General features: G+C 57.4%; 1 protein-coding gene across 2 annotated transcripts; it reads right to left on the reverse strand.

The window, feature by feature from the left end:
- Window positions 1-1,975: 1,975 nt before the first annotated feature.
- OAF (out at first homolog) lies at window positions 1,976-23,851 on the reverse strand. 2 transcript variants are annotated; one of them, XM_036311244.1, is made up of 4 exons: window positions 23,296-23,851; window positions 5,022-5,156; window positions 3,716-3,965; window positions 1,976-2,741 (listed from the first exon to the last, which is right to left on the reverse strand). In XM_036311244.1, exons 1-4 carry the CDS (start codon window positions 23,530-23,532, stop codon window positions 2,479-2,481), a joined length of 885 nt encoding a protein of 294 aa, XP_036167137.1. In that variant the 5' UTR covers window positions 23,533-23,851; the 3' UTR covers window positions 1,976-2,478. The 2 variants fall into 2 exon arrangements, with proteins under 2 accessions (XP_036167137.1, XP_036167138.1); XM_036311245.1 differs by having other exon boundaries at window positions 3,716-3,896; window positions 23,296-23,845.
- Between the last annotated feature and the right edge of the window lie 1,877 nt (window positions 23,852-25,728).

Below are 25,728 nucleotides of genomic sequence, written 5' to 3' on the forward strand. Positions count from 1 at the left end.
TCAGGCCCGAGGCCATATGTGCAGGAGGGGAGGTTGGAGAGTCCGGGAGCAACCCCCACCCCTTTCTTCCCCACCCCCAGCTGCTCCCAGGGCAGCTGAATCTGGTCTTTGCAAACACGTTCAGAGAGAGGAACAGCTGCCTGAGGAGGTCTCCCCACAGGCCCCTAACAATGGCCATGGCCAAGCCTGGCTCGCATTCCCCCTCCAGCCTGCACAGGTTCAGGGCAGCCGTAGCCTGTTCTGGGGTGCTGGGAGCAGAGTGGGGGGGCTGCCCCCGCTCCAAGGCCTGTGAGGAGGCTGACTTCCCTCGTCCTCTCTTCCTGGAGCTGGGATCCCAGGGCTTCCCAGCCCCTGAAGCACAGCCCCCCCACCTTGCCAAACTCTCCCCACCCTTCAGCCTCCACTCACGTCCCCTTGCACCCAGGGCAATTTGGGCAATAAATTCAGGGGTCCGTCCATCCCCTTGGGCGTCCTCCGGCGTCCAGCCCAGCACCACACAGTGACAGCCTCTTCACACAGGCGGGCACTTTCGAAGTGAGGGGCTTCAAGGAGTCTGGCTGGCGGTCTGGGTTACAGATGAGGACATGCCTGCTCCTTTCATGGCAGAAATCCTATCTAACAAGGAGGAAATATGCTACTTGACCCTCACACCGTCACAAAGATGGTGGTGCCCACAGACAATAAGGAGGGAATATGCCAATTGACCGCCCTCAAAAGATGGTGGTGCCCACAGCCAATAAGGAGGGAATATGCTAATTGACTGCCACGCCCTCAAAGATGGCAGCACCCACAGCCACAAGATGGCCAGCAGGGGAGGGCAGTTGTGGGCAATCAGGCCGGCAGGGGAGGGCAGTTAGGGGTGACCAGGCCTGCAGGGGAGGGGAGTTGGGGGTGACTGGGCTGGCAGGGGAAGGCAGTTGGGAGTGATTGGGCCAGCTGAGGAGCACTTAGGTGTCAATCAGGCTGGAGGGGAGTGGTTAGGGGGTGATCAGGCTGGCAGGCAGAAGCAGTTAGGAGCAATCAGGCAGGCACGCAAGCGGTTGGGAGCCAGCAGTTCCGGATTGTGAGAGGGATGCCCGACTGCCATAGGGATCGGGCCTAAACCAGCAGTCGAACATCCCCAGAGGGGTCCCAGATTGGAGAGGGTGCAGGCTGGGCTGAGGGACACCCCCCCCCCAGTGCACGAATTTCATGCACCGGGCCTCTAGTCCTATATAATAAAAGCATAATATGCTAAGTATCCAGTCTTCCAGTCATCCGTTGGACTAATCAAAGCATAATATGCTAATGATATGCTAAGGCTCCTCAACCGCTCGCTATGACGTGCACTGACCACCGGGGGCAGAAACTCCAACTGGTAGGTTAGCTTGCTGCTGGGGTCCAGCCCATCAGGACTGAATGAGACAGGCTGGACACACCCTGGAGCCCTCCTGTGGTCCCTCCCCAGCTGGCCAACCTCCCGCAGTCCCTCCCCAGCCCCGATCCCTTGGCCTGGCCTGCACCCTCTCACAATCCGGGACCCCTCAGGGGATGTTGGAGAGCTGGTTTCGGCCCAATCCCACAGGCCAGGCTGAGGGATCCCACTGGTGCATGAATTCGTGCACCGGGCCTCTAGTGATGTAATAGCAGCGAACACCATGAACATACGTGCTGACATGTGTGAACTCATGTCTCACAATTAAGCTGTTTTTACCGCTGAGAGAGCTGAGGCAGAGAGGGAGAGCAACTTGACCAAGAGTACACAGCAAATAAGAAGCCAGACCCTCAGGATTTGAAGCCTTGAAGTCTGGTTCTGAAATGTTCGTCGTCTCTCTTGACTGAATATACCCTGTACTGCCTGCCACTGTCTGGCTTGCTCACCTGTCTGTCTTTTCTTCCTAGTGCAGGGTTTGTCTGTAACCCCAGTGACACCCGTTCCCCTCCTCGCCCCACCGCACCACTGGTTCAACACCTGGGGCAGCATCAGCCAGGCTGGTCAAGTAGAAATGGAAACGTTTAATTTCTGGTAGAAATGATAAATACTTTGCACTAAAAATCTGGAATTCAAGTTTTCCTCATGCTTCATGCTCCCCCCGTCCCAGAACCCCGCAGACACGATTCTGCTCAGAGAGGAGGTGCCCGCCTGCCCTGTGGCCAGGGCAGTCTGGGGGAAAGGCACAGGTGGCTGATGTGGGGAGGGGTCACAGGAAAAGGCACTTTTTAGGGTCTAAACCTGCAGAGTTCAACAGGAGAATCATAGGCCATGGCATTTTGGCGTCTTGAAATCGGGCGGCTGAAGGAGGGGTGCAGTGTGCCAAGCCCCTTCTCGGTCAGACACAGGGTGGGCGTGGGGCTGCCTTCATGATTACCCCGCACACCACACCCCTCTTCACAGTCATGAGTGACGGACCACAGGCTCTGGGATGAGGGGAGGGGAGGGGGGAGTAAGGTCTCCTGGGGATTGGGGAAGCCTGGTGAGTCCCCCCCCCCACTCCCCAGCTAGGAGTCCTCCTCCCAGGGGCACAGCTGCCGCTGAGGCACGAAGAAGGTGAAGCTGTAGCTCTTCTGGCAGCTGCGGATGCCGCACTTGTAGGGCGCTGGGCGGTCCCGGCTGTGGCAGTACTTGAGCATGCAGGGGTACCAGGCCAGGCTCAGGCCGTAGCGGCAGACACAGGGCGCCCCCCGGTCCCCCGCCTGCCCGCAGCGAGGCAGCGCCTGCTCTGTGTCCGTGGGCAGAGCCTTGAACATGGAACTGTCCACCCCTGGGGGGAGCAGGGGAGAAAGGCAAGGTCAGGGGGAGGTCAAAGGAGGGGCGTCCACTGGCAGAGGGCTCCTCCGTCAGGACTCTGGCCCTTCATCACCCTCAGGAGCTAAGCATCCCTGGCGTTGCCTCCCGGTGAGGAAGCCACTAGGGAGGGTGTCAGTCCCTCACAGCAGGAAGGAGTGGGGACACCCACCCTGCTGGCTTGGGGGGAGCACAAGCAGGAAATCACGAAATGATGCCTCTTCAAGGGAAGGTATCTGAGGAGGACCAGGAGGGAGGGGCAGGGGAGCACCGGGCAGCTCAGGATGCCAGGGCGTGGGGCCGATGGGATGGGCACACGGGGCTGTGGGAGGCGGCAGGGCCCGGGCTCAGCGCAGTGGCCACTGGGGACCAGCCCCTGGGGACAGTGTCAGGCTGGTGCCTCCGTTTGGGGTGCAGCCCATGGGAGGCGTGTGGAGGTGATGGAAGCCAGCCATTTCTAAACCCAGTGTGACCTGGAGGGGTAGGCATTTTGCTAGGGTGAGGCCCGCTGAGCAGAGGGACGGGGCCCTGGGACTGGAATGGCGACACTGCCCTGTGCCTCCCTACAGGGCCCTGCGGGTGGCCTGGGAAAAGGGCCAGGAGCTGACCCGGTGGCGCCACACGCAGGCCAGAAGCCACAGAGAGGAGGGAGGAGGCCTGGGGTCTGGGGGAGGCGTGGCCCAGGGAGGGTGAGAGGAAGGAGAGGCGTGGAGTTCCTGGCGGCGGGGGCAGAGAGGGGCACGTGGGCACGGGAGTCTGCCTCCCCTCCCCCGACCTCGTGCCTGCGCCCATCTGTGCTCATCATCACCAAGATCAGGGGGTGGGACTGGCTGGGAGTGCCCTTCCCGAGCCTGCGAAGCCAGCATTCTGTGCAGGTCCCTCCCCTGAACCCCACACCTCACATGAATCCTATCCCCTCTGATGGGCAGGCAGCGGGCAGACCCAGCGGACCTTGCTCCAGCCAGAACCGGACGTCCTCCTGGCGGGTGTAGATGGCGTCCGTGGCCTCCGCACACACGTTGTGCAGGTGGGGACTCAGCAGGGCCCCCTGGCTGAAGTTCACGGCCATGTCCATGTGCAGCTGCTCCAGGCCCCGCGCCTCCTCCGCCTGACGCACTGCCCGTGGGTTCTTCTGTGGGAGGAGAAGGGCCACTCCCACCAGGTCTCTGGATGTGCTGGTGGTCTTAGCGCCTGGGCCAATCTGAGGGGCATTCAGAATACCCAGCCCCCCTCCAGCTGCAGGGACGCTGATCACCTGCCCACGTCCCCCCTCACCTGCCCACGTCCCCCATCACCTGCCCTTGCCCCCATCACCTGCCCACGTCCCCCCTCACCTGCCCACGTCCCCCATCACCTGCCCTTGCCCCCATCACCTGCCCACGTCCCCCCTCACCTGCCCACGTCCCCCCTCACCTGCCCTTGCCCCCATCACCTGCCCACGTCCCCCCTCACCTGCCCTTGCCCCCATCACCTGCCCACGTCCCCCATCACCTGCCCACGTCCCCCATCACCTGCCCACATCCCCCCTCACCTGCCCACGTCCCCCTCACCTGCCCTTGCCCCCATCACCAAGCCAGACAGTCCCAGGCTGGTGGTCTCAGTGCCTAGGCCAATCTGAGGGAGCATTCAGGAATACCCAGCCCCTCCTCCAGCTGCAGGGACGCTATGCCCAGAGTGCAGCCGTCCCTGCAGCTGCCCCGCCGTCCTCTGCGGCCCCACGAAGCACCCAGTCCTGCTGTCACAGGGACCAGGGGGCAGGCTGTCCGAGGAAATTGGCCTCTGGGACTCCATGCTTCCAGGAGACCGAGTGTCCCTGGGAAGGGCAGGCACAGGGGAAGGCTAGGGCAGGTGGAGGCTCTGAAGGTGGTAACGTGCCCAACACCACCAGAGAGTGAGGGTGGCCCCGGGTCGGAGGCAGATCCCCTCCGAGTGCGAGCACCCAGCCGCACCTTAAGTGGGGGCGCTGACTTTAGGGGCTGGAGGAATGGAAGTGGAGGGCTCAGCACAGATCAGGGATCTGGGGTACAAATTCAGGTGTGGCCAGGGCAGAGTCAGGGTGTTCAGGCCTGGAGGGTGAGGTGGGGTACAGGTCCGAGTGCTAAGGCCAGGTGCTGGCGGGATGCCGAGGTGGGTGCAGGGGTGGGAGCACTGGGGCAGAAGGGGGAGCGCTGGGGCAGAAGGGGGAGTGCTGGGGCAGAAGGGGGGCGCTGGGGCAGAAGGGGGCTGGGGCAGAAGGGGGGGCAGCGGGCGGCCTCACCTGCCGGAGCTTGGCCATGGCCTCGCTGGGGATGATCTCGTGGTCCCGCAGCCGGGTGACGAAGCAGAGGGCCTGGAACTGGCGCTGGCCCTTCTCCAGCTCCCCCAGGACCAGCGCCCGCAGGATCTTCACGTGCTGGGGGAGGGCAGAGGGTGCAGCTGGCTGGAGGGGCTCCAGCGCCCACCCAGCGCTCGGTGCAGCCGTGAGGCCACCACATGGACACAGCCGCTCGGACGCCTCCCTCCTGCAGGTGTAGGAATTGTCTTCCCCATTTAACCCAGCGACGGAAGAGCGAGAACACACGCAGGTGTGCCGTGGCACCGGACACTCCCCCAGGAGCCGCCAGAGAGGCCAGAGCAGCGCCCGGGCGAGCCTCCCACAGGCACCGGGGCATTGCCCACGGCGCTGCCGGGGCACCAGGCCTGCCCACAGGGCCAGAGCGCGGGCAGGGGCTCAGCGCAGAGGCGGAGCTTCTCTGACTGACTCCTTGTTCAGGGTCCCAGAAATGCCTGGGTGTGAGTGCTCCTCCCAATGCCCCCGGCTGCTGCCCCCAGGCTCCTGCGCCCCATCTCAGATGGGTGGGGGCAAGAGCGGTTTCTGGCCGACACCCCCACGAGCCGCCTGCAGCTGTGGCCGCTCCTGGCCTGCGGGAGCTGGGTGGCTCACGGCTCCCTCCCCTCCTCGCTTCCCCTTTCCCTGCTGGCAGGGCTGCTTCCTCTCACTGACCCACTGCGTGTGGGGTGGGATCCCCTTCCTAACTGCCGGCTGAGCCCTGGGCTCAGCCCCCTGCACCGGGGGTGCCCCTGCCCTCACCCCCCTCAGTGCCTTGCTAACGGCCCCCAGGGAGGAGTTCCCAGGTCCCGGCCAGAAGGGGCCTAAATCTCAGGGCCCTGCACTGGCAGGCAGCTCAGTGGTTGGCATGTAGTCCCTCCCGTGCACTGAGGATGGTAGGCTCAATGCTTGGTCAGGACATCTGCCCATTTTGCAGGTTTGAAGCCAGTCGGGCGCATGCGATAGGCAACCTGTCAGTGTTTCTCTCTCACATGGGTGTTTCTCTCCTCCCTCTCCCCTCCTCTCTCTCCGAAATCAATTTAAGAAAACATTGTCAAGGCCCCCTGCCTAGGAGATGCCCTGGTGACCATGACAGTCCTGGTCTGGGAGGGCTGATGGCCCTGCCTGGCACGAGAGGGTGGAGTCTGTGCAGCTCACCTGTCCGCGCCCGCACCCTGGCCTCACGCACTGGCCAGTCCCACAGGGCCTTGCTGACCACCTGCTCTGCGGAAGGGCTCTGAGAGGTCTAGGCCCCGGTCCCCGGTCCCCCAGCGAGGGCCGTGGTTCCGTCCAGCTCTGCGTGTGTTGGCCAGCACCAGGCGCCCCGGCCCCCTCAGCCTCTCTGTAACGCGGGATGAGCGGTGCCGGCAGGGCTGTGGGGAGGACTCCACGGGCGGGCGAGGAGGCACGGCATGCCCGCCCACCGAGGGGCTCAGAGAGGCTGGTCCCCATAAATCCCTGCACAGCTGCGGGTCCCAGGCTCGTGGGGAGGGCGAGTCAGAGCCTGGGTTCACGGCTTCTGCTCAGCAGGAAATCCGTCCTTGGGCCACAGGTCGGGGTCTCCGTGCTCCGCCAGCCGCTGGCCTCCTGCCCCCGGGGTCAGCTGGGGGCACTGGAGGCTGGGGCCCTCGTGCAGCTGCCACTCCGGGCTCAGTGCTGCCCGAGACCACACGGACCCCACTCCGAGCTCAGTGCTGCCCGGAGGCCACACGGGCCCCACTCCGGGCTCAGTGCTGCCCGAGACCACACGGACCCCACTCCGGGCTCAGTGCTGCCCGAGACCACACGGGCCCCACTCCGGGCTCAGTGCTGCCCGAGACCACACGGACCCCACTCCGGGCTCAGTGCTGCCCGAGACCACACGGACCCCACTCCGGGCTCAGTGCTGCCCGAGACCACACGGGCCCCACTCCGGGCTCAGTGCTGCCCGAGACCACACGGACCCCACTCCGGGCTCAGAGCTGCCCGGAGACCACACGGGCCCCACTCCGGGCTCAGTGCTGCCCGGAGACCACACGGACCCCACTCCGGGCTCAGTGCTGCCCGGAGACCACACGGACCCCACTCCGGGCTCAGTGCTGCCCGGAGACCACACGGACCCCACTCCGGGCTCAGTGCTGCCCGGAGACCACACGGGCCCCACTCCGGGCTCAGAGCTGCCCGAGACCACACGGACCCCACTCCGGGCTCAGTGCTGCCCGGAGACCACACGGACCCCACTCCGGGCTCAGAGCTGCCCGGAGACCACACGGACCCCACTCCGGGCTCAGTGCTGCCCGGAGACCACACGGACCCCACTCCGAGCTCAGTGCTGCCCGGAGGCCACACGGACCCCACTCCGGGCTCAGTGCTGCCCGAGACCACACGGACCCCACTCCGAGCTCAGTGCTGCCCGGAGGCCACACGGACCCCACTCCGAGCTCAGTGCTGCCCGAGACCACACGGACCCCACTCCGGGCTCAGTGCTGCCCGGAGGCCACACGGGCCCCACGCCCGGCATTTCAGAGCCAGAGCGCAGCCCACGCCTGCCGACCTGGGGAATCCTCAGCAGCGAAAGGCCGAGGCTGGTCTGGGGCGTCCGGTCTTTCCAGACCACGCCTCCTGCCGGGCTGCGGCTGCTGGCCCCCCGTGAGGGACGGCACCCGCCCACCAGCCACAGAAAGCAAGTGCTGTTGTTGCTGTTAATCCTTATCCGAGAACTGTCCGTACAGACCACGGCTCCATGTTTGAATTGCAGACTGCGGCTGGAGGGGTGCCTGCTCCAGGCCATGGGACCAAGAGGAGCCGCAGCCAGAGCTTAACGGAGGCAGCCTGACCCCGGAGGCCGAGGTCTCCTAACACACGCACCAGCGCTCCCAGGTCCGCGGGTCTGCCTTCCTGGATGCCCGGCCACAGCACCTGACGCGCAGGCCCAGAGAGGTCGTGCTGCCTGCCTGGGCCACACAGCTGGTGGGGAGCAGAGCCAGGAGGAGACCGTCTTCCGGCCGTGCCTGCCCACTGGTCACCTGGCTGGGGATGCGGCAGCCCTCCCCCCCCCCCCCACGCCTCTGGCTGACCAGTGAGCAGCAGCATCTGACACGAATCAGAGCAAGACGAGGCGGAACAACCGTGACCTGCCTGTCCTCCAGCCCCTTTAAACCCTGACCTGTCCCGTCTTCTCTGTCCATTTCTCCTGAAAACCACCTCCCACTCGCTGGTCCCCGGGAGGGGAGGGGCAGCCCTAGTTTCTGGATCTCTCTGACTCTCCCAACCCGACCAGGGGCCCTCCGACCTTCTACTCCCTCTACCCAGGGTCATTACTAAGGTTCCTGGCCCCTTTCCATCCAGCATTGGGGAGGGGGCTGGGGAGAGGACCCTGCTTCAGAGAACATCTGGCCAGATTCCACGCTCAGGCTTCCTCCTCAGGGAGAATGTCCTGGGATGACCCACCCGGATGTGGCCTCGCACCCACGACAGATGGCACAGCTGGCAACGAGCCCACGGCAGGCTTGAAGCAGGGTCCTCGGACCTAGGACTAAGGGTCCCTCTCCCACCAGCTCCTGGAACCTGCGCTCGCCAGGCACGGGCCACCAGGAGGCGGCGTGGTCGCTGGGGCCAGGGGTGAGGTGGGGCTGAGTGGAGGTGGGGCAAGTGGGCCATGGAGAGAGAGCTGCCCAGTCCTGGTGGTCTGTGTGCCACGCAGGGCGGTACATGTGAACAGAGGCCCCGGGGCATCCGGATCTCTGCACCCGAGTCACCACGTCTGTGGAATGACTCTAACCAGCAGCACCCTCCTCGGACGGCGCGAAGGAGGGAGCGAGGTCCCAGGACAGCGGCTGACCTCTATGACCTGCGGCCCTGGCCTGGCCACTGCTGGCTCGACTGCAGAGGCAGGAAGCACGTTTCCGTGGAGACGCACCTGAGACCCGGAGGGCGGGTGCGCTCTGGGCCTGGATGGCACAGCCAGCCGGGAGCCTGCACAGCCGGACGGAGCAGGAGGGCGGGCAGGACTGGGGCGAGGCCCTTCAGAGGCCCCTCTGCCCTGGCACTGGGGTCTGCACACAGCGCCCCGCACCCTCCCGGGGCCCCAAACCCAGGCGCTGGCCCTTCCAGCACCAGCTACAGCAACGCCAGGACCTTCCTGGGCTGCCTCCTCGAAGGACGGCCTGGCCCCACCCGCGCCCGGAGCCCTGAGCCACGTCTTCCTCACACACCTGCTCCCTCCACACACCCACAGGCAGGCTCGCGGCGTCTCAGCAGGGGCCCGGCCCAGGCTCGCCGAGGCTCAGTGCACACCCCACTCCACACGCACACCTGCGCACGCAGCCCCGTCCCTCCCAGCCCCTCCACGGAGCCTCCCTCTCTCCTCCCTCCTGGTCACGGTCACGGGGCAGCCTCCCTCCCAGGCTGTCCTCCCTCAGACCCCCTCCCCTCCCCTCCCCTCCCCGAAGTCACTGTCCCACACACCCCTTCTCCCCAGCCCAGCAGCCTTCCCACCCTGGCACACAGCACCTGTCCCCACACCGTCCCCATGGCTCCTCCTCTGCTCTTCATCCCTCCTGCCTACGCCTTCCCCCCACCAGCTCCAGCTGCCCCCTCTCCGAGAGCCGTCTGCAGAATGCCCACTGGGTGGGCGGTGAGACCTGGCTGTGCCCCCAGCCTCCATCACAAGGGAGCTGAGGACAAAAGGGACAGGATGGGGCCCTGCCCCTTCTTCATGCCCTCCCCCGGCCCAGGCTGGACACCCCCTCTCCCCCGGGGTTCTCATGAAGCAGCTGGCCTCCCTATTCCCCAATTCCTCCCTGCTCTCCACAGCCGGCACCCTCCCCTGGAGCTTCCTGTCCCAGCCTCCTTCCCATCACACACACCAGGGTGCGCAATCCTGAGGCCGGGACTGAGCCAACCTAAATATTGACTCCTCTGCCCCTGGCTGGGCTGCTCAGGCCAGTGAAGAGGGCCAGCTGGGACCCACGCCTCCCAGCCCCGTGCTGGCTGCCCGATGGGGCACAGCCGTCCCTTGGCTGCCCTGCCCAGTGCCCTTGAACACAGGGAGCGGAGTAACCCCCGAGCTGGCCAAGTACTGCCCAGGCTGGTGACCAGGGACATGCCCACCCCCATCAGGAGGTGTGTGCACGCCCTCAGGGCCAGGCTGGGGACAGAACTCTTGTCACAGGGCAGTGCCCACTGCCCACTCCACCTCCACCCCCGGACCACCCTAGGGCTCTGTCAGCCAAATCCCAAAGGTCACCACTGCCCTGACCCCTGACCCCGTGGGGACAATGCCCTGACCCCGCCAGGCCCAACAATCTGCTGACTAGGCTCCTAGGATGGGGCTCAGAGCTGCCTCTCACCCAGATTCCAGCCGGACCCTCCCGCTCCCTCCTTCACTGAGACCCCTGGGGGACAGCAACATAAACCCCTTCAACCTAAAGGACAGAAGCGCCCACCAGTGCGCTGGTCCCTGCGCAGAAGCAGGAGCTGGGACAACCGCTCAGCACGAGGAGAGCGTGGGCCTGGCGGGACCGGCTTCCCGTCACGTCCACCACGTCTGCTGGGCAAAGGCCTCGCCTGCACCTCCCACGACAAGCCCGCAGCCCCGCACTCGGCCTGTTGTGTGCCTACAGGTCTGAGCTTGGGGCTTAGAGAGACTATGGCTGTCAAGCCCCACGGCTGGTGAGGGTGGGAAGGTGCACAGTGCGTGCTCCACAGCATCTGTGGTCCCCACAGCAAGGTGGTCCCCACAGCCTGCCCCGTCTCTCTAGCTATAGAAGGGGGAGGAAGGGACCAGTCTCAGGTGCAAAGATGCCAAGGGGTTGATATTCAAAATTCACCCAGCTAGCCTGGCTGGTGTGGCTCAGTCATTGAGCACTGACTTTTGAACCAGGAGGTCAGGGTTCGATTCCCAGTCAGGACACATGCCCAGCTTGCAGGCTCGACCCCAGATGTGGGGCGTGCAGGAGGCAGCCGATCCATGATTCTCTCTTATCATTGACTAGTAGCCCGGTGCACAAAATTCGTGCACATTGAAAGGGAATTAATTAGAGGAACGTAATTTGGACTCACTATCTAATATCAACAATATGTGAACGTGAGGCAGTCCGCATTTCTGAAATTCAATGACATGAATTTTAGCTATTACTTTGCCAAATAAATGGACTTTACAGATATCATTTAAAAGAGCATTCAGCTTAACATTAAAAACTCTGGCTACCAAGTCAGGTCTGTTTGCAACTTTTTGCCAGCGTTGTAAATTGTTTGCAATACCTTCCCATTTGGGGTTGCATGTCATGGTTACGAATAAATTGGGCTTGCCATACTTCGTTACAATTGCCATAGCATCTTGATATCGCTGCTGCATATTTCTGGGACTACCCTCAGAAAATAATGGAAGTATTATCATTTTACCAATCAGCACATTGTCATTTTCAGATCTAGATTTGAGATAATCCATCAAACCACTATATTTTTCAACTCTCAACTTAGATTGGTTTGCTTTGATGAAATTTATCCGATTGGCCTCCATTTTTGAATACGAATCCACAATAAACTGTTGAGTTAATTTTCCTGCATTTAAAATAGGATTGAAAGTGTCCTGCACAGAGAGATGAAATCCATAATACTGCATTTGTGTGACTCGTGTCCTTACATTTTGTCTAGTATTATTGTTGATTACACTGTTGTCTCTGAGTCTTAATGCAATATCTGTTCCCCAGCCTTGTTCACCATGTGGAAAAGAATAGGATATGTCATTGCATCTAATGTAGGAAACAGGATATGATTTGTTTCATTTTAGTGGCATTTGCATTATTGGGATCTGGTTTACAATGAATGAGCAAGTCCCTTTCAAAAGGAGGTTCTCCATCTTCGTTTCTGAATATGACAGCAACCTCAGTTACACGGGGAGAATTATATCTACCTGGGTCACTGTTACGCTCGTATTTAATCGCCATTGTTACTTCTGTGGGAGCAATACCTTTTGCTGCTGCTTCAGATTGGGCTTCCTTTTCTACCTCATGTAGCATCTTGTACGATTTTGTTAATTCACTTATTTCATGCATGAGGTTGTTGATGTTGATCATGAGTCTTTCTGAGCAGCCCTGGTTTTCTGGCATTGCTAATCTTTTACTTGTAGCTTCGGCTGTATCCAAAATATAGAGTTGAGCAAACTTCCGAGAAACACCATCCGAAGGGTGTAAAGTTCCAGTAGGGTGATAAACTTGTCCGTGTATTCTAAAGCAGTAGGGCCCATATCCTGATGGCAATGCAATACTTGCACCCATGGAAGCAAAAGCAAAAGAACTAATTATGGAATGAATATTTTCCATGAAATTTTTACTGTCAGAATCTTCATTTGTCATCAATCTTTTTAAATATGCTGGGTATTCTGGAAAATGTATATCATTTGGATAGACTTTCCCTTTTTTACAACATCGAGTAAATTTCCCATCGGATGGCTTTTCATCAGAGAAATTTAGTGATGGGCAAAATTCACATTGAACAGTCATTCCACCATGACTATGTTGGAGGATTGCATCCTCATGTACTCCATTTTCGCTGAGAAGGCAGTTCCTACCGGTATGGGCAGTACTTGTTGATGACTGTTCTCTAGACATATTCTGTTGTCGCCACCGCCTTCTTTCAGCTTCGAAGGCGCGTTCGTCTTTAGACATTTTCTGTTGAAGACGCCGCTGTTTTTCGGCTTCAGAGCGGCGTTTTTCCGGTAGCTGCTCAGATACGTCCTGTTGCAGGCGCCGCCTTCTTTGAAGATCAGACGCACGCTGCTCTGCAGACACTTTCTGTCTATAACGCCGGCATCTTTCGGCTGCAGAGCTATGTTGTATCAACAGTTGTTCTTTAGACATAGTCCCACCTCTCTACTGTCACGGTCTGAGATGCAGGTGAATGCGAGTCCTGGCTGTCAGGCCGCTGAGAGCTGTCTGACTAAAGGCTGATTCTGGCTGATTCTGTGGGGGTGGGGCTTCCTCCTCCCTTGCTGTCAGTTTCCACAGCTGTGATGAGGAAGCTGGGGTGACAGAGGGAGCCGCGCCCTCCAAGCTGCCCTCTCTCTCGCTCTGCTCTATGTCCAGCGGTCTCCTGCTCTGCCAAGCCCTCCACCGGCAAGGTCCCAGGAGCTGTGGGTGTGGCAAGGTGCGGGTGGCCTCGGCTCCTGACCTGGGAAAGTCCCGGGAGCCATAGGCGTGGCTACGGACTCACCTCCCAGGGCCGGTGAAAGTCCCGCCAGCCCACAGGTGTGGCTACGGACTCACCTCCCAGGGCCGGCGAAAGTCCCGCCAGCCCACAGGTGTGGCTACGGACTCACCTCCCAGGGCCGGCGAAAGTCCCGCCAGCCCACAGGTGTGGCTACGGACTCACCTCCCAGGGCCGGCGAAAGTCCCGCCAGCCCACAGGTGTGGCTTGTTGCACCTCCCAGAGCTGGCGAAGGTCCCGGGAGCCCGTGGCCGCTGTTGCCACCTGGGGCACTTGACACCTGTGTATGCAAATTAACCGCCATCTTTGCCAGATAATTTGCATAGTCACTGGGATTGGTTGGTGGGCGTGGCTTTGTGGGCGTGGCTTGAGTGTAGCGGAGGGATGGTTAATTTGCATGTTTCTCTCTTATTTTATAGGATGTTTCTATCACTCTCTCCCTTCCTCTCTGAGATCAATGAAAATATGTTTTAAAAATCTCACGTTGGCCCAGCCCATGTCCGCACTGCGGCTCCTCTGTGACTTGTCCCTCTGCACCAGGGGATCTCCCGCCTGCTTCTTCCCTTCCCACTTCCGATTCAGGCCTCTTCAGCTGCCTGAGAGGGCCTACTTAAATTCCACGATACACAGCCAACCGGGTACCGTGGAGGGATCCTTGGGCCCTAATCCTGGACCATAACGCCTGGATCTTGTCGAAGGCACACCATAGCTCCCAGCCTCAGTGTGTACATCTGCGAAACAGGCAGCACTGACTTCCCGCTGCACGGGGAGGGTCAAAGGAGGCCAGAGGTGTGACCGCAGCTGACCGCGTTGACATGAGTGTGAGATCCAGATGCACACAGCTCTTTCTCCAGGCGGCCCTCTGTCTTCCTGAGATCACCCCTCTTCCGCCGCCCACCTCCTCTGTGCAGCTGGCGACCTAGCAGGAAAGAACCCCACTTCTTCGCCTCCCCACTTCTTTCCTGCAGGGCACTCACTCACTCCGGTGGGGTCACCAGGACCTCTTTAAAACACTGCTGCCCGGCTCCCACCTGAGACGTTCTGACGGGATTAGTATGGACAGCAGCTCGGGCATCAGGCGGTCAGTCCCAAAACTCCCCAGGGGATCCTACGTGCAGCCAGTGTGGGAGCCACTGAGCCAAGGCATGACTTTAAGAGCCACAGCTCAGTCTACTTGCTGGGCAGCAGCCTCAGGGCACGCCGCACAGGACGCACCGTGGACACGGGCTGCTCCACGTGCCTGTGGAGTGTGAGCCTGGCCTGGCCTCCGGGTGGTGTGCCCTCAGCAGGCTGAGCGCTGCTCCTGCTTCACCAGCTCAGGCCCAGGGTGGCAGTGGAGGGAGCCAGGCCCTGCTGGAACCTGGCTCTTGGCAGAAGGAGGGGCCACAGAGAGAGGAGCAGGGGGGACAAGACCAGCCAGACTGAAGGTGGCAATGCACCCGGTACGAGGGCCTCGATGCTGCCTGGTGTGCTGGCAGGACAAGGCTGGCTGCCACATGTGCTGAGGGCTGGCTAGAAAGGCCGGCGTGTGGCGATTAATTTCATGTCAACCTGACTGGGTGAAGGGACGCCTAGAGAGCTGATAATACGTTGGTTCTGGGTGAACCTGTGAGACATTTCGAGAAGAGAGTAGCATTTGAATCAGCAGAATCAGTTAATAGAGCCCTCACCAACGTGAGCGGGCATCACCCACTGCGCTGAGGGTGTAAATCGAACAACAAGGTGAAGGAGAGGTGACTCTGCCCTGGCTGAGCTGAGACAGTCATCCCTCTGCCCTTCGACACCGGCTCACCCGGGTCCAGGCCCGCCAGCCCAGCGGGCGACACGAATGGCTGCCGGGGCTTCAAGCCTGCAGGTGGCAGACCGTGGACTGAGCCTCCTTAATGGTGGGAGCAATCCCTCATACAAATCTCTTTCTACTTTCCCATGAGCCTGACTGACGCCTCCCCATCACCAGAAATCCACGAGCCCCACCCTCTGGGCTCCTGGCCCCGCCCTGCTGACTTCTGGGGGCCCTGCCCCACCGAGCTTTGGGCAGAATCCAGGACAGACTGAGTTGTGTGGCTCTGGGCGGGGCCAAGTTCCCCCTGTCACGTCCAACTAGTGCAGAGCCCTCCCTTCACATGGTCAAAGCTTGGTCTGTTTGGACCTGAAAACTCCCCTGGCCTCGCCCTGACCCTCCCTGAGGCCCTGCCCCACCATGAAGGTCTGTGGACCCCGGTGGACAGCAGCTGAACTTGGCGGGCCCAGGGAGTTTTGCTGAGTGGCCTCAGACCCAGCACGGAGCCTGAATGTATTTCCATCTGATGAACACCACTCGCCCCCACCTGGTGGCTCCCTGAGACCCTACCTCATGCAACTCAGACACCACTAGAGGCTCTTTCAGTGACTGAGCCTAACAGGGAGTCGGCAGGAGGAGGCAGGTTTTGGGCTGCCTTGGGAATTTCCCTGACCTGCCCCAGGCTCAGTGCTGGTAAAAGATGGCCTTGGTGCAGCTTGGTCCCTCCTGTGCACACCCCGGCCCAGGACAGGCAGCCACACACTGTGGACGGCTTTGCAGTTCCAAACAGGTTGCCAGGGCCAGTCACAGGCAGCGTCTGACACTGGCCTGCACCAGAGTCCCTACCAAGAGGCCCAGAACCAGCACACCCAGTGGCCAGCTTCAGACAACAGCAGGACACGATCCAATGACCTTCACAAGCGGCACATCCACAGGGCGCTCTCGGCCGGCACCATCCCTGCTGAGGCGAACTCTGCTCCATGTGTTCAGCACCTGCCCAGCAGCTCACAAGCCATAGTCAGGGTGAGCCTCACAGTCGGCCAGCCTGAGGGCTGACCTCACACCGAACAGGCTGACAGCAATCAACACTCAATCAGAACTGGAGGGCCCACATAACTCACGGTAGGGACATTCCTGGAGCACCCAGCTCTGGTGATCAAGGAGACGGCACCACTGGACCCACAGGACACCTACTATGTACGCCACCCACCAAGACTGAGAGGCACCGCGGGCCTGACACACAGAAATAAACACAAAGAGGCAGCCAGAACGGGGAGACAAAGAAACGTGTCCCAACTGAAAGAACAGAAGAAACCTCCAGGAAAAGGGCTCACTGAAATGGAGGAGGCAATTTCCCAGGCATGGAGTTCAAAACATGGCAACAGGGATGCTCAATGAGCTTAATGAAAACTTCAAGGAAGCGATATCAAGCACAGCAAAGAACATATAAACAAACCATAAAAAGATCCAGTCAGAAATGAAGCATACACTAGAAGGAATAACCGATAGGTTAGAAGAAGCAGAGGATCGAAACAGCAATTTGGAAGGCAATGCAGCAGAAAACATCCAATCAGAGCAGCAGAAAGAAAAAAGAATTTAAAAAATGAGGCTAGTTTAAGGGACCTTTGGGAAAACATGAAGCACAATAACATCCACATCATAGGGATACCAGAAGGAGAAGAGAGATAGCAAGGGATTGAGAACCTATTTGAAGAAATAATAACTGAAAAGATTTCATAACTTGGTGAAGGAAAAAGACACACAAGTCCAGGAATTGCAGAGACTCCCAAACAAGATGAACCCAAAGAGGCTCACACCAAAACACATCAAAAATAAATTGGCAAATGTTAAGACAAAGAGAGGATCTTAAAAGCAGCAAGGCAGCTCCCATGGGCCGTCAGCTGATTTCTCAACAGAAACCTTTCAGGCCAGAAGGGATTGGCATGAAATATTCAAAGTGATGAAAAGCAAGAACCTACAACCAAGACTACTGTACAGAGCAAGGTTATCATTTTAAATTGAAAGAGAAAAAAAGAGCTTCCCAGACAAGAAAAAGCTAAAGGGGTTTGTTTTACCAGAAAACCAGCAATACAAGAAATGTTAAAGGGCAAAGAAGAAGAAGGAGGAGAAGGAAGAGTAACACAGTTATAAAGAATTAAAATGACAATAAATAGGTACCTATCAATAATCATTTCAAATGTAAATGGCTAAGTGCTCCAATCAAAAGTCATAGGGAGGTTGAATGAATAAGAATCAAAGACTCATATGCATGCTGTCTCCCAGAAACCCACCTCTGAAAGATACACAAAAACTAAAAGTAAAGGGATGGAAAAAGATATTTCATGCAAAAGGAAATGAAAATAAAATCAAGAGTATTAATACTTACTTAAAACAAAATACACTTCAAAACAAAGGCGATAAAAGAGACAAAGAAGGAAATTACATAATGTTAAAGGGATCAATTTAATAAGAGGATATATCACCCTTGTAAATATTTATGCACACAACATAGGAACACCTGAATTTATAGAGCAAATCTTAATGGACAGAAAGAGAGAGATCTACAGTAAAACAGTCATAGTAGGGGACTTTAACACCCCACAGACATCAATGGATACATCTTCCATACAGAAAATCAATAAGGAAACAGTGACCTTAAATGACACATCAAATCAGATAGATTTAATATCTTCAGAGCATTTCACCCCAAAGCAGCATAATACACATTTTTTTCAAGTGCACCTGGAACATTTTATAGGATAGATCACAGGTTAGGACACAAAGCAAATCTCAATAAATTTAAAAAGACTGAAATCTTAAGCATCTTCTCTAACCATAATGGTATGAAAGTAGAAATCAATCACAAGAACAAAACTGAAAAACACACCATGGAAACTAAATAACATGTTACTAAACAATGAATGGGTTCACAATGAAATAAGGGGAAAATTAAAATACATTGAAACAAATGAAAATGAATACACAACAACTCAAAAACTATGGAACATAGAGAAATCAGTCCTAAGAGGGAAATTCTTAGTATTATTGGCCTACCTCAAGAAACAAGAAAAATCTCAAATAAACCATCTAACTTTACACTCAAAGGAACTTTGAAAAAGGAAACAAACAAAGCGCAAAGTGAGTAGGAGGAGGGAAATAATAAAGATCAGGCCTAAAGAAACACATAGAGGCTAAAACAAGACAAAAGATCAATGAAGCCAAGGGCTGGCTCTCTGAAAAGATAAACAAGACAGGCCTTTAAGAAAAAAAGAGGACCCAAACAAATAAAATCAGGAATGAAAAGGGGAAGTAACAACTGACTCCACAGATATACAGAGGATTGTAAGAAAATATTATGAAAAACTATGTGCCAACAAACTGGACAACCTGGAAGAAATGGACAAATTCATGGAAACATACAATCTTCCAAAACTAAATCAGGAAGAATTAGAAAACCTGAATAGACGATTACAACTAATGAAACTGAAGTAGTAATCCAAAAACTCCCAACAAACCAAAGTCCAGGACCAGATGGCTTCACAGGTGAACTTTATCAAACATTTAAAGAAGAACTAACACCTATCTTTCTCAAACTACTGCAAAATATTCAAGAGGAAGGAAGATTCCCAAGCTCATTCTATGAGGCCAGCATTACCCTAATTCCAAAACCAGATAAAGTCACTACAAAGAAAGAAAACTAGAGGCCAATATCCCTGATGAACATAGATGCTAAAATCCTCAACAAAATATTAGCAAACTGAATCCAGCAATACACTAAAGAAATCATACACCATGATCAAGCGGGATTTATGCCAGGGATGGAAGGTTCATACATGATACACCACCATAAACAAAATGAAGGATAAAAACCACATGATCATATCAATAGATGCAGAAAAAGCATTTGACAAAATCCAGTACCCGTTTAAGATAAAAACCTTCAGCAAAGTGGGAACAGAGGGAACATACTTTAGCATAATAAAAGCCATCTATGACAAACCCACAGCCAACATCACACTCTCAATGAGCAAAAACTAAAAGTGTGTCTCTTAAGACCAGGAACAGGACAGGGATGTCCTCTTTCACCACTCTCCTTCAACACAGTGCTGGAGGTCCTCGCCACAGCAATCAGACAAGCAGGAGAAATCAAAGGCATCCAAATTGGAAAGGAAGAAGCAAAACTGTCATTATTAGAGAACCCTAAAGGTCCCACCAAAAAACTAGCAGAACTGATAACTGAGTTCAGTAAAGTAGCAGGATACAAAATTAATATCCAGAAATTAGTTGCATTTTTATACACCAATAATGAATTATCAGAAAGGAAAACTAAGAAAACAATCCCATTTACAACTGCATGAAAAAAAACAAAACACCTAAGAATAAATTTAACCAAGGGTGTAAAAGACCTGTACTCAGAAAATTATAAGACACTGAAGAAATTGACTATATAAATAAGTGGGAGAATATACTATGTTCATGGATAGAAAGAGTTAGCATCATTAAAATGTCCATACCACCCAAAGCAATCTATAGATTCAATGAAATTTCTATCAAGATACCAATGGCTACTTCACAGAATTAAAACAAATATTGCAAAATTATATATGAAACCATAAAAGACCCCGAACAGCCACAGCAATCTTGAGAAAGAAGGATAAAGTTGGAGAAATCATGCTACCTGATATCAAATTATACTACAGGGCCATAGTAATCAAAACAGCATGGAACTGGCATAAAAACAGACATAGATCAATGGAACAGAATAGAAATCCAGAAGCAAACCCATGCCCATATGGTCAATTAATATTCACCAAAGGAGGCAAGAATACAAATGGGATCAAGATAGTTTATTCAATAAATGGTGTTGGAAAAATTAGACAAATGTGCAAAAAAATGAAATTAGACCACCTTCTTACACCATGCACAAGAATAAACTTAAAATGGATTACAGACTTAAATGTAAGACTTGAAACCATAAAAATCCTAGAAGAAAACATAGGCAGCAAAATCTCAGACATCTCTCCTAGCAATATTTTTGCTGTTCTATCTCCATAGGCAAGGGAAACCGAAGAAAAAATAAACAAATGGGACTACATCAAACTAAAACGTTTTTGCACAGCAAAGGAAACCATCAACAACATGAAAAAACAACCTATGGATGGGAGAGGATATTTGCCAATGTTACATCTGATAAGGGGCTAATATCCAACACTCATAAAGAACTTATGTAACTCAACACCAAAATGACAAACAACCCAATTAAAAAATAGGCAGAGGACCTGAACAGATACTTCTTCTCCAAAGAGGACATGCAGATGGACATACAATAGACAAATGAAAACATGCTCAATGTCACTGATCATCAGAGAGATGCAAATTAAAACCACAATGAGGTATCACCTCACACCTGTCAGAATGACTATCATCAACAAATCAACAAACAACAAGTGCTGGCGAGGATGTGGAGAAAAAGGAGCCCTCCTGCACTGCTGGTGGGAATGCCGACTGGTGCAGCCACTGTGGAGAACAGTATGGAGCTTCCTCAAAAAATTAAAAATGGAGCTGCCTTAATACCCAGCGAATAAAAATTTTTAAAAATGTCATGATATTTTAAAATCTCTTTCTATATCTGTGTGTGCATGTGTGTGTGCGTGTGTGTGTGTGTGCATGTGTGTGTGTGTGCGTGCGTGCGTGCATGTGTTTCTCTTGTTTCCGTCTCCCTGGAGAACTCTGGCACATAGTGCTTCTAAGAGGTCACTGTGAGGGGCTCCAGGCTCGGTGCCGACTTGCTGTGTGACTTTGGGTCTGTCATTCAAGCTCTTTGAGCCCAAGCTTAGCAGAGAGGGTCCGTGCTGAGCCGAACGTGAATGGCTTCTGTTCTTGAGCACTGGGCACAGCAGCCAGCACACGTGAGTATTTTGCATGTGCTCCTGTTTAGTTTTCACAACAGCCACAGGCTTGGAGCATAGTATCCCTTTTTCAGATGGGAAGTGAAGGCTTGCAGAGATCAAGTAGTTTGCCCAGCCTTAAATCTGTCTCATTTCAATCTGGACTATTTCCCAAAGGTGATAAAATGGCAAACATCACCATTCCCAAACACACTAGGGACTTTCCCCAAACGACCCCTAATGGTTTGGCACAGGAAACAAAAGAAACACTATGTCCAGGCATTTTTTCCTACAAGAGAAATAATTACTCTAGACAGAATTTCTTTCGGGAACCGACAACCGGCTATGAGGCCCGAGGCCTGAACACTGGGCGCACGGAGAATGGAAGTGGGGTGGGAGTGAACGCTATTCCATGACACACACCTGGAAGCCGGCTTTCCCCAGCTCCACCCTCGGGCTGACCCAGCACCAGGAGCTGGAGGGGACCTCGGAGAGCGGGTTCCCTTTCTGAGCCGTCCACTCCCCGTGCCCACCCTCGCTGGTGAAACTGGAGATGCCAGTGGCGGTGCACAGCAGCTTCTGGGGCAGAAGCTACCTGAGCAGAAGGGCAGCCGTGTGGAGGTCCGAGCTGCTATGGGAATCAACACGGACTCCTGCAAGCGGCCACGAACAGGTCCCTAACCGGGCAGTCAGCCTCCTGGGACACTCAGCCCCACCCTCAGTCCTCCAAGCCCTGGGGGAGAGCAGGCCCTGCTTCCCGCTGCAGCCAGAGGCTCTACAGCTCAGACCCCTGCTGCCTCCCTCACTGGGGTCCTAGCCACAGCCTGGCTGCTGGGGAGTCCCCTCGGTGAGAGGTCTCTCCGGGTTCCAGCTCACAGAACACTGGGCGCTGGGCAGTGGGCAGGAAGGCAGGGGCTCAGCGCGGCCAGAGGCTCACTCTCCGGCAAAGGCTCCATGGAGGGTGGGAGGGGAAGGCTGGGTCTGTTTCCTGAGGGGTCCAGCCACTGTTTGGATTTTCTAGGAAAAGAGCACATTTGACAACACGGCCCTGGAGTTCAGGTGGGGGAGCAGGAGGTGTCTGGCCCCATCGGCTTCCCTCTGGCACACGCTCATCGGGGCCCTGAAGGAGAACCTAGCTGGGCCCCACATTCCGCGAAGAAAGGGCCACAGAGTCCTACCCGCCCACCCCCACGGCCCACCAGTCACATGCCGATGACAGACCAGTGTCAGGCCTGCCTCTGCTGCCCACTGCGTCTCCGTCCCCAGGCTGTCTGTGGCTGAGTCCCTGGCTGCCTCCCAACTCTGCCCCTTCTCACGCTCCAGACTCTACAAGGGAGAAGAGGCGACTCGGCCCACGGACCTGCAGCCTGACCTTCCCCTGGGGCCCAGCTGTCCACTGGCTCACCTGTCCCCTGCCCTGGAGACACAGAGGAGGGGCTGGGGTGGGTGTAGGAGAGAAGGCTCCCTCTGAGCGCCGACACCTCACCCACCTTTTCATTCAGGACTCCCCTGTGGGGTCATTGTTAGTCACTCATTACCCTTCAGGGCCCTCTGCTGATGACCCCCAGCACCTCCACGCCCCAGGCCCCTACCTGACCCGGGGGAGCCAGGTCCACCTCTGTGCCCTCCACAGCGCACACCCCCTGAGCGGAGGCTGGTCTTTCCTCTCCTCCCACAATCAGGGTCAAGACATGGGGGTAGCAGCCCTCCCTCCCGGCCTGGAAAGGGGTGGCATCTCCCCCAGAGCACAGGGACCTCTCCGGGCCTCGCCCAGGTCAGCCGGCTGCAGGCTTCCCGGCGGCCCAGCCCGAACCAGAGAGGCAGCTCTCCTGGGCCTGCGGGAGGCCCGGGCCAGCGCTGCCCGCACCGCCTCCCCGCTCTCCAGCCCCCCAGCCCCGGAGCGCCGAGCGGGAGGAGGTGGCGCACAGACTCCAAGTCGGGGCTGCAGGGCCTGGAGCCACTCAGTTGTCCAGGCCCCGTGAGAAGGGCGGTCCAGGTCGGACAAGGCCTGGCGCGGAGCACAGCCGGACCGGGCGTCTGACTCCGGCCTGGCTTTCCCGCAGGAGCAGGCGGGACCCCCAGAGGCACAGGGCAGGGCGCGGCCTGGAGCAGGATCCGCACTTGGCGGCTCTGGGCGGGCTGGGAGGTCGGGGAGCGGACGGGGCTGGGCGCACAGGGAGCAGGAGGGGGAGTGGGGGCTCGGAGGAGCAGAGGGGTCCCGGGAGAAGGGGGCCCGTCGGGGCGCTGGGGACCCAGGCCCGGGGGTGGAGAGCAGCCGGCACACACGTGGGAGGCGGCGCCCCTCCCGGCCCGGCCTCAGGCCCGGGCGCGAGTGCGGGGGGTGGGGGCGCGAGGTCCGGGCGCTCACCTTCCTGAAGTCGGCGGTGAGCGAGACGAGGGCGCCGTCGGGCTCGCGCAGCTCCAGGCCGACGCTGTCGCCCGCGCCGTCCGCCTGCAGGCGCTCCTCGGCCACCCGGCCGCCCGGCAGCCGCACGCGCACCCGCAGCTCGGCCCGCGCGCCCCCCGCGCCCGCCAGCAGCGCCAGCAGCGCCAGCAGCAGCGCGCGGGGCGCAGGGGGGACCCCGCGGCCGCCCGGCGGGCGCATCCCCGGCCCGGCTCGCGGCGGGCGGGGCGCTGCCAACTTCGCTCAAAGTTGGAGGAGAGTTTGGGGCGCGCGGGCGCGGGGGGCGCTCCGAGGCGGACCGGCCCTGGGCTCCCGCGGCTCCCGACTCGGGCGCTCGGGGCTCCCCGTGGCACTTTTCATTCAATCCCGCCCCCCGTCACTTCCTTCGGACAACAAACCGCCCGACCTGCCTTAAAGAGGCCGCGCACCTTCCGCCTTAAAGGGCCCGCGAGGCCCGCGCCCGCCGGGCCAGAGGGGAGCGCGGCCGGCTCGCGGGGAGGCCTCCGGGGCTCCCCCTCCCCGCCGGCCTGCCCGCGGCCGCGGTGCCAGGGGCGGGTTCTGGGCAAATCCCGGCCTCCCGGCAGGGGCGGGGCTGGGACTCTCACCCGCCCCCTTTTTGGCTGGTCCGGGTGCCACGTGGATGCAGTCGTGGGGCTGGGAGGGGTAGGGTCTGGTTTGGTCTCTGAGTCTCTGACAAAGCGGATTTGAAAAGGCTCCTGCGAAACCAGACCTCCCCTCGCGGCCGCCTCTCTCTAACCTGGAAGGAGAGGGGCGGAGGCTGCTGCCTGCTCCATGCCCCTCAGGGCGACATCCTGGGAGGTGAGGGCACCCCTGGCCGCAGCCGAGCCCCCCCCCCCCCCATTCGGGGCCTTCCTCCGTCCTGCCCGCTCTGCGACCCCGTTCTCTGTCAGGATGAGCACATCCGGGGAAAGGCTAGATTCCAGGCCACTCTGGAGACTGCCCAGGGACTCAGGGCGCTGGGGCTCCACCATCAGGGGTCTCCACAGCCCCCAAGAAAGCAGGACTGCCCTGCCATGCACCCCAGAATGGACTTGGCGAAGGCTGGGGGCCTGGCTGCCTGCTTCCCCTGATGATCTGTGGTTGGGCCTGGGTGTCCCCTGGGAGGGTGGGTGTGGCTGAGGGCCGCCAGTCCCCCGCAAGAGGAAGCCCCTCAGATGCGTGGACTCTTGTTTCCTGATGTCCATGGATCACTTCTGTTTATTCTGTGTCCCCACTTTTTTTATTTTTAAATTTTTATTGATTTCTGAGAGGAAGGGAGAGAAAGAAACATCAAAGATGAGAGAGAATCACTGATTGGCTGCCTCTTGCAGGTGCCCCAACCAGGGCCAGGGATCCAGCCTGCAACCCAGGCCTGTGCCCTTGACCATAATCAAACCCAGGACCCTTCAGTCCGCAGGCTGACGCTCTATCCACTGAGCCACACGGGTCAGGGCTGTGTCCCCATGTTTTATTCTGAGATCTTGAGTGCAGATAAGCAAACACCCTCTGCCCTGCGCCTCCGTCCCCTCCAGAGCTCACCCAGCACAGGCTCCTGTCAGGACCGAAGATGCCAACGGGCACCCAGAGCAGAGCCCGCTTCCCTGGTCTGCGGGGTCAGTCAGGCCAGAACCGCCGCTCGCCACCCACTCAGGGCTCTTCCCCGACACGCGCTGCCTGCGTTCAGACGGAGGGGCCTCAGGCTTACCTACTAGGGGTTTTCTGAGCTTGCCTCACCTAGAAACTTGCCTCACCAAGAGCATGCGCTGGACGCCTGTTAAAAACCTGGTCCCCGCCCAGCCGACATGGCTCAGTGGTTAAGCGTCGACCTATGAACCAGGCGGTCACGGTTCAATTCCTGGTTAAGGCACATGCCTGGGTTGTGGGCTCCATCCCCAGTGGGGGGCCTGCAGGAGGCAGCTGATCAATGATTCCCTCTCATCATGGATGTTTCTATCTCTCTCCCTCTCCCTTCCTCTCTGAAATCAATAATAAAAATAGATTAAAAAAAAAACCCTGGTCCCAAAATCTAGCTGATTAAACTCCTTGGGGAAAACCCTGAAAATGTGTTTTTAACAAAATCCCCAGTGACACTTGATATAAGGGTTTGAAGGTTGGTACTTGCTGAGGGTTAGGGATGGAGGATATAGAGCAAACATCTTTCCTGGAAAGCGGGCGGCCTGGAGTTCACCTCCACCCAGAGACACGCAGCATCGCAGCCTCCGGGAAGGCTTTTCTCCCAGAGGCCCCCCTGAGCTCGCAGGACTGGAGAGAGACGTCTCACAGGACACCCCTGCCTGACGGCGTACCTGGTGGGAAAACCCTGACGCTACATTTTCCTACGGGAGCCCCCCACTCTCATCAGGGCCTCACCTGTCGGGGACCTCCTCACTCCCCTGT

The sequence above is a fragment of the Myotis myotis genome, unplaced genomic scaffold, assembly GCF_014108235.1.
Source record: "Myotis myotis isolate mMyoMyo1 unplaced genomic scaffold, mMyoMyo1.p scaffold_m19_p_53, whole genome shotgun sequence".
NCBI classification, from domain to species: domain Eukaryota; kingdom Metazoa; phylum Chordata; class Mammalia; order Chiroptera; family Vespertilionidae; genus Myotis; species Myotis myotis.